Below are 17,417 nucleotides of genomic sequence, written 5' to 3' on the forward strand. Positions count from 1 at the left end.
ACTTGAGTTTTGTCTTAATATAGAAAAAGGAATGTAATTGCTTCCATTTTAATAAATTTATCAGCACTGAAAAATACCAGACAGGTGAACTTGAATATAGACATTTATTCATTTGTCAATAATTTATTGAGTGACAAACCTTTTGCAGGGAACTTTTAGGTGGGAAGGAGGATGGGGATATTAGGATGAGATTGACCTGATCTGTCCTCAAGGAATTTATAATCTAGATTAGCAGATACCTTTTAAACCATTGGTTTTTATTTCACCAATTACATAGACTGTAGAGGTGTTGTGCTTCTGTGGAGGGTATCAGTCTCTTCTGGAGCTTTTACTGTTCCTATATTCCTTATGCATGGATGTGTTGAAAAAGCTACCTAGGTGATTCTAATTTACACTCCTGGTTAGGAACCATTGTGATAAGTCCTTTAAATTAACTACAACCTGGTAGGGGGCTAGTCTTGGCCCCACCCTACCTTCAGTTTCCACATGCTTGGTGGTTGGTGCTTTTATAGTGTGCATTTCCTGTTCTGGCTTCACACACTGGTATTCCCCAAGCACTGTTTTTTGCCAGTACTATCCTGTAGAGGAAGAGAAAGCCTTTTATCAATGTTTGTACTTTTTCAGGACTACTGGTAGCACATGTATCACCTTTGTGTGAAGTAGACAAAAGCCCTCTCTCCTGGTGGAAAGCCTTCTTAGCAGCGCTTGGCATGCAGATAGCAAGTTTGTGCCAGTTGGAAAAGACATTCTCTTTGGACAGGAGCTGTGTCACTCCAGGACCCATGCTTTGGCCCACAAAGCAAAGGCTGGATTTAAGCCCCATCTTGCATCCTTAGCTGCACATTTCCTGTATAATGAATGAACTAGGAAAATGACATGTAGCAGTCCTGCCATTTCTTGCTGTAAATGAAAGGAACAAAACTCTTACTGGACTCTACTGCCTCTATTGATAGCACAGAGTACCTTGTGCCTTATAAGTAATGAATATCTAAAGCTTATTTTTAATTTTTTCGGCTGCCCTAAAAATTTGTTTCTGTGGAGGTGATGTCCATTAAAACACATACACAAGGAAAAAGAAAGTGTATTTCATTCAGTGATTTTGTCAGTAGATATAGGGATATATTTTTTAACATGTTTAATTTGTTTATGATTCAAAGTTAATATATTTTTAACAAATTTGTTGATATGTTTTCACTACCTGTTTTCATTTGTTGAACATTAACTATGTGCTAAGCTCTATCTAAAGGTGAAACTCTAGTGTTAAGACCTAGTCTCCATCTGTAAGTAGCTTATAGTTTAAGTGAAGGGCACAGATATCTAAACATGTGATTTAAATAAAAAGTGTGATAATGCTTTTGTATGACACAGAAATGCCTGGGATGCTGTGGGTATAAGGCATCTCCGTTCATAGCTGGTTTTTGAGTGGGCCTGCCTGTTACCTAAAATAATTATCACATATACCTGATAAAGACCATGTTAATGATTCAATCCCTATAAGAACTCTTTTCCCTTGTTAGAGAAAACAATTGTTTTCTATACTGAGTAGTGGAAGCTATCTTGTTTTTCACCAGCTAATTAAATATTTAAATTTGAACTCATTATTTTAACTTACTCTTTTCACCTCTGGTTTCCCATTCTCTGATTTCTGTAATGATATAGAGCACAGTAAAGTTCTGGAACTAGACTGCCTACATTTAAATATCAGCTCCACCATGTCTAGCTCTGTAAACTTGGACCAGGTACTTACACTTTCTGTTTTTTGTTTTGTTCTGTTTTGCTTTTGAGACGGAGTCTTGCCCTGTCCCCCAGGCTGGAGTGCAGTGACGCAATCTCGGCTCACTGCAACCTCCACCTCCCTGGTTCAAGTGATTCTCCTGCCTAAGCCTCCGGAGTAGCTGGGATTAACAGGCATGCGCCACCATGCCTGGGTAATTTTTGTATTTTTAATAGAGATGGGGCTTCACCATGTTAACCAGACTGGTCCCATCTCCTGATCTCAGGTGATCCACCTGCTTCGGCCTTCCAAAGTGCTGGGATTACAGGGATGAGCCACCGCACCTGGCCTGTTTCTCAGTTTTCTTATCAACAAAATGGGAACAGTCATACCTACCTAATAGGGTTGTTGTGAAGATTAAATGTTTGGTACTAGAGACTGATGCTCAGATCTCAGTTAAGTGTTTGCTGCTACTGTTTATTATTAAGGTAGGCCTTCACAAAATGATATAATACCTAATAGCCTAAAATCCCCATATCTTTCTTTCTCATTTTTTAGGAAAAGCAATTTTACAACTAAATTCATAACTGATAGTATTGAAATAAAGGATTATATGTGGGACCAGGCGTGGTGACTCACACCTGTAATCCCAGCACTCTGGTAGGTCAAGGCGGGCGGATCACTTGAGGTTGGGAGTTTGAGACCAGCCTGGCCAACGTGGTGAAACCCCGTCTCTATTAGAAATACAAAAATTAGTTGGCCTGGTGGTAGGTGCCTGTAATCCTAACTACTTGAAAGGCTGAGGTAGGAGAATCACTTGAACCCTGAGGTGGAGGTTGCAGTGAGCCAAGATTGCGCTACTGCACTCCAACCTGGGCGACAGAGTGAGACTGTATATCAAAAAAGAAAAAAGTTAAAAAAAAAAAAAAAGAATGACATGTGGAACATCTAGTAATTTAGATGTGCTATCATTGATTACTTTTATTTTTGAAAACTGAGATACGGTCTGGGCAGTTGTCTGTAAATAATTTTTTAGTTAATCTACTTAGGGATTGGGATGTTGTATAAACTAGGCAGCTATTATTTTATATTTCTTTTACTACAAATGAATAATTGGTGCATTGATGAGCTTGTGTTGCTTGGTTTATTTTTGGTGGCTAATTAAACTTATAATCTCTAGGTGACATTTAGACATGATTCTTCAACAGTGGAAGTTCAGGATGACCACATAAAGGGCCCACTAAAGGTAATTCATGTATTCATTGTTAATTCTAATGGTTGTTTGGGAAAAAATAATCATACTTGGTATTAATTCATTGGCTCTTTTGTTATTGAGTTGATAAATTCAATATGTAATTTTCTCTAAAAAGACTAATAGAAAAAATAGACTTAATCTCAGTGACTAAGGAGGCTGAGGCAGGAGGATAGCTTGAGGCCAGGAGTTCAAGGTTGCAATAAGTTATGATTGTGTACACTGCACTTGGGGACAGCATGAGATGCTGTCTTTTAAAAAAAAGATTTAATATTAAATAATACTTGATATGATAGTAAAACCAAACAGTTTATTCAGAAATAAAATGAGTATCAAAGAAGCATTGACTACATTTATTTACTTAATCCACCATATTTCCATTACTAAAATGATGGATTTTCCAAAATTAATAGGTGATGAACTAGGGATTAGTGATGTCAGTTCCACGATGATCTGAAAAGTGAGAAAGTTAGAAAACCAAAAAAATCAGAGCTCTTACTTCTTTGGAGCCACTACTGGCAAATGAAATCTTTTAAGGGTCATCAGCCTTTACACTAACAGTTGGAGAGTTTTATTTCTTTGCATTCATTTTTCCTCATTGGCAAGTGAAATAAATGCTGCTTTGCTTTTTGCCAGTGAGCAAGCTAAAAGAGAATGTGTGGGTAAACCACTATGTGCTCTTTGGCTGGTTTAGGGCCAAAAGGAAACCCCAGAGCAATTTTTAAATTGTCCCTATCCTTCCTGAGGTTCCTTGAAAGAAGAGTGGAAATACAGGGCAAGGACAGTCAGTTTCACAGATGGTGGTACTCACGGTGTAATCTACTGACCCTGGGGGTTCCCAGGACTCTTTTGGGGGGGGTTGTAAGGGTAAAACTTTATAATAGTACTTAGGTATTATTTGCCTTTTTTACTACATTAACATTTTCACTGATGGTACAAAAATATTGATCGGTAAAACTGCTGGCACTTTTTTTTTTTTTTGAGGCAGAGTCTTGCTCTGTCACCCAGGCTGGAGTGCAGTGGCGCGATCTCGGCTCACTGCAACCTCCACCTCCCAGGCTCAAGCAATTCTCCTGGCTCAGCCTCCCGAGTAGCTGGGATTACAGGCGCCTGCCACCACGCCTGCCCAATTTTTGTACTTTTGGTAGAGACGGGGTTTCACCATGTTGGCCAGGCTGGTCTCGAACTCCTGACCTCAAGTGATCCACCTGCCTCAGCCCCCCAAAGTGCTGGGATTGCAGGCGTGAGCCACTGCGCTCACGCCAACTGCTGGTACTTTTAAATGAAGTCAATAATCATTTTATTCTTCACCATCATGCACTCAGTTAAAAGAAAACAAACCCAGGTTTTGGTTTGTTCATTTACCTTTTAAAAGTTTTTCTAACATGTTTAAAAATACTTTAGGTAGGAGCTATTGTGGAAGTGAAGAATCTTGATGGTGCGTATCAGGAAGCTGTTATCAATAAACTAACAGATGCGAGTTGGTACACTGTAGGTAAGAAAATAAATTTTCTTTTAAAAATGTGTTTTTAGTTACACAAAGAAAACTTAATACAAATAAAATGAAATTTCCTGGATTCACTTCTTAATACCCTAGATATTATTACTGTTACTGGATTTTATCTTTCCACATCTTTTAAAAATTTATTTCCAAAGTATATGTATGTATATGTAACAAAAATTGAAATTATTTAATGTGTATATTATGCAATTGGAATTCTAGCTTTTTTTACTTCAAAGTATATCTTAGGTAAATTTCTTTTTTTTCCCCATCTTACCTATTTTTAAGTTTATAGTTCAGTAATGTTAAGGATATTCATGTTGTTTTATAATAGAAATTTCTTTTAACTGTATATATATATGTGGGTCCCAGCAGGAAACAAAGTAGTAGTGTATTTTATAATAGTTGATGTACTAGTTTATTTTTTCTTACTGATGAGGTTTCCAGTTTTCTTACTATTACAATAAATGCTGGATTGAATGTCTTTTGTACCTAATTAGGTACTTAATTAGGATACCTACTGTATCCTAGTATTTCTTTAGTGTACATACTGAGAAATAGAGGTTGAAGAAAAATATACTCCAAAAACTTTAGTAGTTAATGAAAACTGCCTTCCTAAAAGACACTGTCTGTTTTCTCAATCCTTGTCAGATTTTATGTCATTAAAAATTTTTTTTTGCTAATTTGGACATAAAGTAGTATCTCAGTTTTGTTTCAGTATGCCCTTCCCATGATTACTAGTGAGATTGAACATCTTTTCATATGTTTATTGAAAGGAACATAATTTCATTTGTGTTTTCTCCGTTTTGAGTTGCTGGCTCTTTTATTCTTTCCCTTTTTCTCTTGAGATGATTTATCTTTTTCTTATTAGTTTTGGTATATGTGTTCTTTATATATTTTGGATATTAACTGTTTACTACTTCAGTTATAAATATGTTTCTCCTGTTGCTTTATTCTTGTCTCTGCTTTTAATTTTCATGTAGTCAGTTTTTGTATGGTCACCTTTTATTTTGTAATTTTAGTTTTGAATCTTAAAGCCTTCCATCAGTGTTATAAATCTATTTTCTAATGTATTCTTCAAATTTTTTATACTTTTTAAATTTTATTTATTTTTATTTTTGTTCTACAAATAGATTTTTATTTCACCTACAGTAGTATGTATTTTTTCCAACATTCTAAAATAATGATTAAAAAGTGTTTGTCCTAGATTGGTAGCCATTTATTCCAGTATTATTTATTAAAGGTAACAATTCTTACCATTTAATGACCTCAGAGATGAAAGTAAACACCTAGTAAAATGTCTTTGGTGATTTCAGAGTTTGATAGAATTTTCAGATAGAATAGGTGAGTTTTGTTTATACTTCTTTGGTGTGAGAATAAAACCTGGTGAAAATAGAGGGAAAATTATTTGATTTTGAGACATAAGGAAATATTTGACTTTATGTAAGTGAGAAGACTGTGAGCAATTCTATGTAGGAAGTCTAGATGGTGATTGGTTGTAATAGTCTACTAAATGTGACACTTATGTTGTATATTTTAGTTACATCATTTAAAGATGTACTGAAAATTATTTATCCAGTTTCACATAATGTAACTTGTTATGTAATGTATAAGAATCTAATTTTAGTTCAGCCAGCAAGGAAAGGGTATTGGCTTTCTTTTAACCATTAATCATTTCTCAGTAAACGTGAGATCCTGTTGAGCATCAGAAAAAGAAAAGGAAAGAAGAGAATCTAATTTTAGTAGGTAGGCAGAAAATGTAATTTCTAAAATAGAGATCTGGTAACATTATTTAAAACAGAGTTACTGTCTTCCCATGATTTCTAAGGAATGTAGCATATCCCTAAATTATTTATGTATATCACAAATTTATGCATATAATACAAATAGTCATACATTCCATATCTGTTAACTTATGGTGGTTTTGCTGGGGTGCTTTAAGTACTTTATTTTTATTAAAATTTTCCCCTACTTTATTGAGATATAATTGACAAAATCATATAAATGTATATGTAACATGATGATTTGATAGGCAAATATATTGTGAAGTAATTACTGCAACCAAGTTGCTTAACACTTCCATCACCTTTTAATAGACATTTTAGTATTTTAAGTCACTAGTTTTCAACTGGGATGAATTTACCCCCAGGGAACATTTGGCAATGCCTGGAGCTGGAGACATTTTAGATTGTCACAGCTGGGAAGGGGGTGCTACTGACATCTAGTGGGTAGAGGCCAGGAGTGCTGCTAAATATCCTGCAGTGCACAGGACAAGCCTGCCACAACAGAGAATTTTCTGGTGCAGTATGTCACTAGTGACAGTGCTAAGGGTGAGAAACCCTACTTTAAATAATGAAAATACAGTTATTTTTTTAAAGGGGCAGTCTGATTGCATATACTTGTAATCTTTCTTAGGTAAATCTGTCAATATCTGTCAGTAGGAAAACTTGGCATTTCTTTACCATTTTGAGAAGAGTTAATTAGCATTTAAATGTTTTCCTCTTGAAATACCAACTTCTTATTTTTATTTGGTATATCCTGTTTTATACAAGATGTTTTCATTTCATATATGTTGTTTCTTTTTCACTAGAAATTGGAAAAGTTACTTTAATAACTCTATATTTGAAGTTACTCACTAGAAAACATAAAATGTGAATTGAATTCCAAATGTAGTCTTAAATAGTAGATCTGTTTGCACTCAGAAAATTGTAATACATGTCATCTCTTTGATCTTTGAAAAAATCCTTCAGTAGCTTCCATTTTTACCCCCTCTCATAGTTTTTGATGACGGAGATGAGAAGACACTGAGACGATCTTCACTGTGCCTGAAAGGAGAGAGGCATTTTGCTGAAAGTGAAGTAAGTCATCATTTAACAAATGAACATGTCTTAATATTTTTTATTGGGAGGAACAAATTTTTGCTTTCTCAACTCAGTAAACGTACTTCCTAATCAGGAAAGTTCATTAATACACAATACCCTTATGATGTAATCTGTGAAGCCTGTTTAAGGCCCTGTGTTTGAGCACCAGGTTCTGTCTTCTTTTTTGTCTATGTAAAGTGTTTCAGTATTTGTCCACAGAGAAAATACAATGGGCTTTAATTATTATCTTTAGGCAGTTTTTAAATAGACTTAAAATTTGTAAATAACTAGAAAACAGATTTCTGATTTGTAATCTACTTGATCCTTGTCGTAGTTAAAGGATGTGTAGATACAACAGTCTTTAACTACTGCTACTGCTATTAGCTGATATTATTATGCCCTTTCCTCTTGCCTGACTGCCCTTCCTAAAATTGTCCCTTCCATTCCTTATCATCCTTTCAGATTGATTTAGGTCTTATTCCCTAACATCAAAATATGAGTACATAATTATTTATTGTCTGCCTTCCTCACTAGAATGTGTCACACGGTCAGAGACTTTGTATATCTTCTTCATGGCTTTGTTCCTAGTTGCTGTAACAGTGCCTGATGCAGAGTATGAACTTCATAAGTGTTAATTGGATGAATAGATGAGGTGCTTATAATTGCCAGGGACTTTGCTAAGTGCTTTACATACATTATTGTATTTGCAACATTATGAGGTAGTTACTATTATTATCCCCAACTTTCAGATTAGGAAATGGATAGCTAGAGCTGGTTTTCTAACCAGCACTTTCTAGCACCAAAGCCATATCCTTAAATTGAAAGATGTTACTAAGAGCAGAGGGTTCACAAAGTTTTGTAACTAACTCGCTTGCAATTCAGAATTTAAAAGGTAGATGTTGCTCTAAATGGTGTTATGTTCTCTAATCCAGTCTACAGATATTCATTGATACACAGTGTGGCCGAGCTATTTCTTTTCTCTACTCACTATTTGGAATAGTGTTTCTTTGGGGATATTTTAATATTACTTATTAATATTACTTATTTATTATTAATTACTTTAATATTACTTTAGTATTACTTATTTAGTAGTGTTATTACTTAAACACTATTTGGAATAGTGTTTCTTTGGGGATATTTTAATATTACTTATTAACCTATTAGACTTTATGTTTTTGTTTTGAAAAATTTTTGCTTCTGTTAATGATTGAATTCCCACTTAAATTTAGAATTTGGGACAGGTTCTCTGTATTATAATTCCAGCCTATCCCTTTAGTCTCATATTCAACCACTTCCCTGTACTTCCGCCTTATTAGACTGCTTGGTATTTTCAGACTATGGTCCATACTTTCCTTTATTGACTCGTTTCCTCCTGTTGGAATCTCACTTATGTTGAAGGCCATTATAAATGCTTCCTCCTCTATGATGTCTTTCATGAGCTCTCTGCCCAAATTGGATCTCTTTATCCTTTGGTCGTTTTGCACTTCTCTTGCTTATTCTTGTTTTAGGACCTTTTTTTTTTTTTTTTTTTTTTTAACTTTTCTCATTTTTGCTGTAAGATTTTAAGCTGTTTTAGGGGAATATCCTTTCTTTCCTCACTTGATAGGCCCCCCTTTTCCTAGCAATTTCTACACAAAAGCCTTCAATAAATATGTGTGGAATAAACTGAAGGTTTACATACAATAAATATAGACAGCTTTGGGGCAAGTATAGTGATAAAGTACAGAATTCTCCCTGAGTTTGTGGAATTATTTTAATTTCATTTCCGTACAGTCAGTGAGTATGAGGACTTGAAGACTTGGTTTTTCTCCTGTTAAGTGAAGGTCTGCATTTTATTTTTTTAGTCTAGAGAAATAGCCAAAATATTATTTTTTTTAACCAGGAGAATTTTCAGTTGGAATGGTTCATAAGACAGTTGTAAGTTAAATGCTGAAGGTAATATGAACAAGTGGCTCTGTATCCTTCATATCTTCAAGGAGGTTCAGTTTTAGTGTGTCTGTGCAGGTGTGTACTTCTAATTTATGTTTTGCTAGAAGGAAATTAGAATACTGGTGTGTGATTCTTCAATTCCCTTCCCATGTGCCCGGAGCTGTGTAGTGCTAGGTACCGGGACAAAGGTTAAGCCAACCCATGTAAACATGTAACTTATCTTTGGGTACTTACTCCCTGTTGGAGGAGAAAAAGCATTAATCAAACAATCAAACCAAGCCATGTAAACATGGAACTTATCCTTGGATACTTACTCTCCGTTGGAGGAGAAAAAGCATTAATCAAACAATCAAACATATTTTAAAATTTGAGTATATTAAGCCCTGTGAAGATGTGGTCCAGAGTGTACCCAGTAGGGGAATTTAATCTACCATCTGTATGTTCTTTTCTCTTTATTTGGTATTTTTCATATTGTTTTAAAAGTTTTAACGTTTTTGAAAGACCATTCAGAGTATTATTAGTAGTAGTAGTCCATAACATTGTCCTTTAAGAGGAAAGCTGCTTCATACTGGCAGTATTTTGGGTCACTAATCCCATTTAATAAACTACTGAAATTAATCCCATTTCATAAACACTGAAATTCAGGATTTTCATGGAAAGAGATCACATTTGCACTTCAGTCAGTTTATCTTTTTATTTTATTTTATTATTATTATTATTATTTTTTGAGATGGAGTCTTGCTCTGTTGCCCAGGCTGGAGTGCAGTGGTGCGATCTCGGCTCACTGCAAGCTCCACCTCCCAGGTTCACGCCATTCTGCTGCCTCAGCCTCCCGAGTAGCTGGAACTACAGGCGCCTGCCCCCACGCCTGGCTAATTTTTTTTTTTTTTTTTTTTTTGAGATGGAGTCTCTCTCTGTCGCCAGGCTGGACTGCAATGGCACGATCTCGGCTCACTGCAACCTCTGCCTCCCGTGTTCAAGTGATTCTCCTGCCTCAGCCTCCTGAGTAGCTGGGACTACAGTCGTGTGTCACCATGCCCAGCTAATTTTTGTATTTTTAGTAGAGACGGGGTTTCACCATGTTGGCCAGGCTGACCTCGATCTCTTGACCTCGTGATACGCCCGCCTCAGCCTCCCAAAGTGCTGGGATTACAGGTGTGAGCCACTGTGCCCGGCCACGCCCAGCTAATTTTTAAATATTTGTTAGTAGAGACAGGGTTTTACTGTGTTAGCTAGGGTGGTCTCGATCTCCTGACCTCATGATCCGCCTGCCTTGGCCTCCCAAAGTGCTGAGATTACAGGCTTGAGCCACCACGCCCAGCCTCAGTCAGTTTAAATTCCAACACTGAAGCCACTGGTTTTAGCCATAACCAGCTTAATGAGTATGTTACCTGCTGCCTAACATCTGTAGGACAGTTTAGGTATTTCTAAAGACCATTCATACTTTGAGTATTATACAAAAGTAGATTCATCATCTGGTATTTATTTATTTATTTATTTTTTTTTTGAGACAGAGTCTTGCTCTGTCGCCCAGACTGGAGTACAGCGGCATGATCTTGGCTTACTGTAACCTCTGCCTCCCGGGTTCAAGCGATTCTCGTGCCTCAGCCTCTTGAGTATCTGGGACTACAGGCGTGCAGCACCACGCCTGACTAATTTTTGTATTTTTAGTAGAGATGGGGTTTCGCCATGTTGGCCAGGCTGGTCTTGAACTCCTAGCCTCAAGTGATCCGCCCACCTTGGCCTCCCAAAGTGCTGGGATTACAGGCGTGAGCCACTGCGCCCAGCCAATTATCTGGTATTCTTTCTTTGTATTTACTATGTGCAATTGAAAACTCTAGAGAAGTTTAGGTAAAATCCCAGTTCCATATTTTCTGCAGCCCATTTTAGGTAACAGGGCCATAGACATTTTCCCTCTAGGCCTACGGAGTTTTCTATGTGCCTTTAATACAGCTTTCAGGAGCCTCTGGTTTTTGCTCTTTAGGTCTAAGATGGGACAAATTCTACCCTACCCCCAGGTCTTTTTAGTCCCTTGAAACAAACATCCCCCTACTTTCCTGGACATTGAGGTAGGGACAGAGATATTGCTTACGTTTCTTCTTGTTATGTACTAGGGAGAGACTGTGGTCTCTTATTTGAAAATTACTATGTGTGATTCTTAAACAACTCTTTAGAAATTTTCTTTCCTGTAGCAAGTGAAATGACTAACAGATACTTAAAATAGAAATCACACTGTGTGATATAAATCTCTCTCTCTCTTTTATTTTTCTGCTTTAAAGAGAGCAACCTTAATTTTCAGTGGGGAGAGCATACATTTAATCCATCTGTTTGCTTAACAGAAAGTGAATCCGGATTAATTTATTTTCCCTGTTTACCAAATAAAGTCATTTAGTAATACTCTATAGTGATACAATATTACCAAAATAATATTTCAGATTACATAGAAATTTTCACCATACGAGTTAATGACAGGCAACGTCTAGATTTTCCGGGTGGGTGTGGTGGCTCATGCCTGTAATCCCAGCAGTTTGGGAGGCCGAGTTGGGCAGATGGCTTGAGCCCAGGAGTTTGAGACCAGCCTGGACAACATGGCAAAACCCCATCTCTACAAAAAACAAAAATTAGCTGGGTGTGATAGTGCACACCTGTGGTCCTAGCTACTTGGGAGGCTGAGGTTGGAGGATCACTTGAGCCCAGGAGGTTGAGGCTGCAGTGAGCAATGATCACGCTGCCACTGCACTCCAGCCTGAATGATAGGGTGACACTCTGTCTCAATAAAAATAGTTTCTGTTTGGTATATACTGAGTTTAGGACAGTTTTTGCCTCCAAATAATTTTTATTTTTATTTTTTGAGATGGAATTTCACTCTTGTTGCGCAGGCTGGAGTGCAATGGTGCCTCCGCACCGCAACCTCTGCCTGCCGGGTTCAAGCGATTCTCCTGCCTCAGCCTCCCGAGTAGCTGGGATTACAGGCACCCATCACCATGCCAGGCTAATTTTGTATTTTTAGTAGAGACGGGGTTTCTCCATGTTGGTCAGGCTGGTCTCCAACTTCCGATCTCAGGTGTTCCACCTGCCTCGGCCTCCCAAAGTGCTGGGATTATAGGCGTGAGTCACTGCACCCGGCCCAAATAATATTTTTTAAATGCCTGATTTAAGGTTCATTAGGACAGGGTTAGGTGCTGTACAAACTAAATTTGAAAGATTAGATTTTTTGCCCTATGAGAGTTGTGAAAGCTATGATTTTTGTCAGTCTTTTGAAGGAATCAATCTTTTTTATGGCTAGTACCTTTTTTCTTGATCATATTGTTCGTTGTTAGATACATACATCTATGTACCTTAAACACATTTACATATATTCTAATGAATTATGTAAAAAAGAGTGTTAATATGGTTCATCTTTTCACAGTTTTGTTCATTGTAGTTATAACAAAATTGTCTCAATTTTTAAAAAGTTATATAACATTTCTTTTTACATATTACATTAGTTAGTTTAGATGCCTGCTCTTTAATTCTAAGTTCATGGATACTCTTTCTTATACCACCCTGGTTTGTATCTTTAAGAAGTCTCTGTCTTAAATAGTTCCTCACTTTTATTTTCATCTGGGCAGTTTTCTTGGAAATCTCTAGTTGCTCTGATGTTTGTGAAATTATTTATAACAGGAAAGATTCTTCTTAGGATGAGGAAAGGAACAGAAACTGTGGAAAATCTTAAGAAAACGTAGGAAAGGAAAAAAATCAAATGTAGAAATTAAATGTAATTTAAAAAATTAAATTAATGTTACATTTTATTAAAAAAGGTTTATTGCAGAAAATGTTTGCAGAGTAGTAATATAACTTACTCCGAGGCTTTTTGTTCATGCGATTGATGCTTTATCTTCATAATTAATTTTGTTTCTTACTAATAATTTTATTTTATGGATTATGATTCCCCATGTACAAATTAATATTGGAGCTGCAGTTGGCCCTAACCTTACAAATAGATTTCTTAATTCTCACATTTGTCTTTCCACTGAGCTGTGTTTGTTTTGTATTTTAATCATTCTTAGATGCCTATCAACCTTCACGTAGGTAATGAATCATCTAGAGAGAGCAGCCAAATTTCTTTTCACTTTTTTTTTCCAGTAATGAGCTCATTCATCTTTACTCTAATATCTTTGAAACTAGAATTTTCTATCTTTAGGAAAGCTGTGTTTTAGCTTCCCTGGGGGGAGAGTTTAATCTCAAAATCTGAGCATATTCTTAAATTGATTTGGTTTAAAACAAAGAAGGCACTTGCAAAGTGTTAATTTTTTGATGGGTTTATGTTCTTACCCACAGACATTAGACCAGCTCCCACTCACCAACCCTGAGCATTTTGGCACTCCAGTCATAGGAAAGAAAACAAATAGAGGAAGAAGATCTAATCATATGTAAGTCCATTTTCATGACTGTTAGTTGAACCTGAATTCATTTCTCCTTCTAGTATTGTTTATAGTTATTTTAAAATTGTAATTTGCAAAATGCTAACCAGATCTAATAGTAATTTCAGATCTAATAGTAATTTCAGACTCCTCAGCATGGGTGATTGAGGTTCTCCATGCTCAGCCAACCTTACTTAACAGCTGTATCTGCCTTCAGTTTCTCCCTGCATGTTATCTTGATGCTGTAGTCAAAATGAAACCAGTCAATAATTCCTGAATACATCGCTTGTTTTCTAATATCATGCTTTTATTCATGCTATTATTTTTGGTCTCCATGCCTCCCTTCCTGGTAACTGTCTTGTCCATGCCTTAATTCTCAACAAAAATGCTTAAACCTTTATGTGAACCATTTTGTGTCTCCCCACACTTTCCTTGAAACCAGAGATGTTTCTCTCCCCTGTAAACCCAATTCTCTGGCATAGTATGAACTGTGGAGCCAGTTGGTCTGGGTTTGAATCCTGGCTCTGCCACTTTCTTGCTGTGTGATCTTGGGATGGTTACTTAATCTTTTCATACCTCACTTCCTATCTATAAAATTTGGATAATAATATTACCTCTTAGTGTTGTGAAAATTAAGTGAATTCATATCCTTTAAGTGTTTATAGAGTAAATGTTACATAAGTACTAGATAATCAACATCATATACTGACATGAAAAATTTCATGATGAAATACCAGTATGTAACAGTTTCATTTATATATGAAAATGTGTTTACATGTATATATAAAAATTCTGCTTCCTGGTGTTTATGTCTGACAATTAGGACTGGTTCTTGCTGAATTATTCGAACTTTAAAAAATTTCTACGTTTTTATATATATTATAGGAAAAATAGTCTCTTATTTGTCAATAAGTTTTTTAATTTTTAGAAGATTGCATCTAGTATTTAGACATATTTTTACGATTTTATACACATCATCCTAAAGTGTAAAAATAAATTTAAAAATGAATTTATTGTGCAATATCACGTAATATTGACCTGCAAATGTGACTAAAAATTATGATCTGTTAAAAAGTCAGTTATTTTTTATTTCCTCTTCTGTCGTTCCCCAACTGTTAGATGTTTCTTAGTTGAGGCGTCCGTTTTGTGAATATGAGAATAAAGCACGCATTTGTTGCTGAATAAGTTGATCTTTGCTTTCTAAAGACTCCAGCAAACATTCTAAGTTAGTGGTTTTCCTGTTGGGAATCTCTATGTGTAATGAGAGATTTGCTGTTGAGATTGTGTTATACATGTGTAAAGTATGAATGCAGACAAAAAGTTGAGGATTACTAGTGTAGGAATGAAGACCTGCTCCATCTGTAATCTTGTTTTGCTTGCTCTTCCTTGCCCTTCTCTACCACGGTTGGTCATTCTCACTGCCAAGGAACCTGACAATGTTACTCTTGCTTGGCGTTTTAAGCCTTGGTGTGTAAGCATTACAGGCAAGTACTACAGTTTGAAATGCCCATCTCCTTGATTACATTTCCTCAAAGTTCGTTCTCTCCTTTCTTCAAAGTGATTTTCTGCAACAAAGTCTTAAACCTAGATCTTAAGGGCATTCATCTGACCTTCATTTCCTCTTCCATTACTCCATTGAAAAAAGTCTTTGCTGTGATCTCAGATTGCCATTTAAAATGTATTTTTGTACAAAGATATGTAAAGTTATCTCTTCTTAGGATTCCCAGGACTTCGTTGTTGGAGTGATGTATCACCAAATTTGTTTTCTTTTAGCAGCTGTTATTCCACGTATCAGTTAATCTACCCCTAGTTATTCCAAAATTGATTACTTTTAACATCTTCCATTAAATTGAGTTTCAGTATATTCTACCTTTAATCCTAGTAAGTTCAAGTATTTTCTTTTTTTAATGATTATCATCCTCTAGCTAAATTTTTTTAAAGCAGGCTATTGATTCTTTTAATCAATGTTTTACTGGATTGAATTTTCTCCTTATAACTTATCCATTGTTTGCAGCAATTGTGTTTAAGTCATCCAGAAGAATAGAATACCTGAAATTATGGAAATACTTGTTTGTCCCTCTCCTCTTGAAGTTGTTTTCCCATAATCTGGCAAAAGTTTATGTGCAACTGCTACAATAGGAAAGCAGTCTATTTGCTGTTATATTTTTCCCCTTCAGAAAAAAGATAAAGCATAAGGTTTACAATGAATCTTGTTAACAAGGGATTATTTATGAGTATGGATTTTACCCAGTAACAGTGCTAAGATTTACCCAATACCTGGTTTATACTTGCTATTTAAATACAGGCCTGCAGATCTGAACACATTTTTAAATTAGTGTATAATTCATGTATCATAAAATTTACTCATATTTTAATCTGTAGATTTGTATCCAATACTTCACCCTTTTAAAGTGTACAGTTTAGTGGTTTTTAGTATATTCATAAAATTGTGTAACTATCATCACTAATTCCAGAAGATCTTTTTATTTTGCCGCTTTATTTTAATATGAGAATTTGATTCATTTCCTCCTTGATAAAAATTGAGAAAAAAATTAAAACCCTTTTATAGTTAAGCGTACATAGGTTCTGTGTGTTTCTAAGAAGGTGTGTATACGTTGTCAGTCTTCCAGATACTAATAGAACATTTCAATTTACAAAGTTTGAAACTGAGTAAACTGATTTGCCTAAAATAAAAAATAATCAGAATTGCATGTCAAAGGTTGAGCCTCTTGTTTCTAGCTCAATTTGTATCATTATTTGGTATTCCTTGGCCCATATCTTGTCTAAAGTTCGTCTTTCTTGATTTACAACTAATTAGAGTTAATAGTGAAGTGTGATCAGCTTTAAGTGATTGGCTGTTAGAGTATTATGGTAAAAATTTCCGTGTAATTAGCTTTCTTTCTAGTGACATCATCAGATTTTATTTCATAGAGACAGTGCATTATTTTGTTGTGGCTCTACAAATACCTTGTCACCAAAGAAATAACAATGTCAGAAATGAATAAAAATCAAGCAGGCTCTCTGCTTGCTCTGTCTTTGCTCCTGTAAAATATTTTGGATGCTCATTAATTTTAGTTCATTAGTTTATTGAGTACCTGTGTAAACAGTTTTCTGGCTAAGCTCCTCTAAAAGGAAAAGTTAAGGAGCTTCATGTGTAATAGTATGGTTTACACTGATGTATACATTTTGTGATTTTAGAATAAAAATCAGAAATACCATAATAAAAAAAAGCATCTTTTTTATTTTATGAACAAGTATTTATTTAGCATCTATACTGTGCCAAGCATTGTTCAGGTACTTGAGATATATCAATAAACAAAAAAAATTACTTAAAAAATCTTCAACTTGAGAGCTTACATTCTCTCAGGGGAGGAGATAGCGAATTAAACATTGGATTCACATACTTGGTGTGAAAAAAAAGAATAAACATAAGAAATAAGTAAATTATATAGTATGATAAAAGTGAATGCTGTGGGAATGAAGAGCAAAATGAAAAGAGGTAGATGGGCAGGGACTGTAAATTTGAATAAGGTGGAACAAAGTCTTGAGTAGGTGAGGGGGAAGGGGCATCTAGTCTAAAAATGGAGATGATTTTAGACAGGAACCTTGCAATTTTATATGTAAGGTGGATAGATGTTTCAGCTAGCTGAACAAAGGTGTTTTGTTTTTCTTTTTGATATACTGTGAAATCTGAAGTCTTAACACTTGTTAAGTCTTAAGAAAAGTTACAATTTTTACAATGATGCAGATAATTTTG

General features: G+C 35.5%; 1 protein-coding gene across 4 annotated transcripts in view; it reads left to right on the forward strand.

Annotated features, from left to right (window-relative positions):
• ARID4B (AT-rich interaction domain 4B) overlaps window positions 1-17,417 on the forward strand; it is a 159,496-nt gene that overhangs the window by 66,556 nt on the left and 75,523 nt on the right. For all 4 annotated transcript variants that reach the window (XR_010156663.1, XM_001154355.8, XM_001154294.8 and 1 more), the window contains exons 4-7: window positions 2,895-2,960; window positions 4,371-4,461; window positions 7,246-7,325; window positions 13,578-13,669. Coding sequence is in view for 3 of the 4 variants with exons in the window: in XM_001154355.8 (XP_001154355.2) it covers window positions 2,895-2,960; window positions 4,371-4,461; window positions 7,246-7,325; window positions 13,578-13,669 (329 nt within the window). In the remaining variant the exon portion in view is untranslated. The remainder of the gene's footprint in view (window positions 1-2,894; window positions 2,961-4,370; window positions 4,462-7,245; window positions 7,326-13,577; window positions 13,670-17,417) is intronic.

Source organism: Pan troglodytes, chromosome 1 (genome assembly GCF_028858775.2).
Source record: "Pan troglodytes isolate AG18354 chromosome 1, NHGRI_mPanTro3-v2.0_pri, whole genome shotgun sequence".
Classification (NCBI taxonomy): Eukaryota; Metazoa; Chordata; class Mammalia; order Primates; family Hominidae; genus Pan; species Pan troglodytes.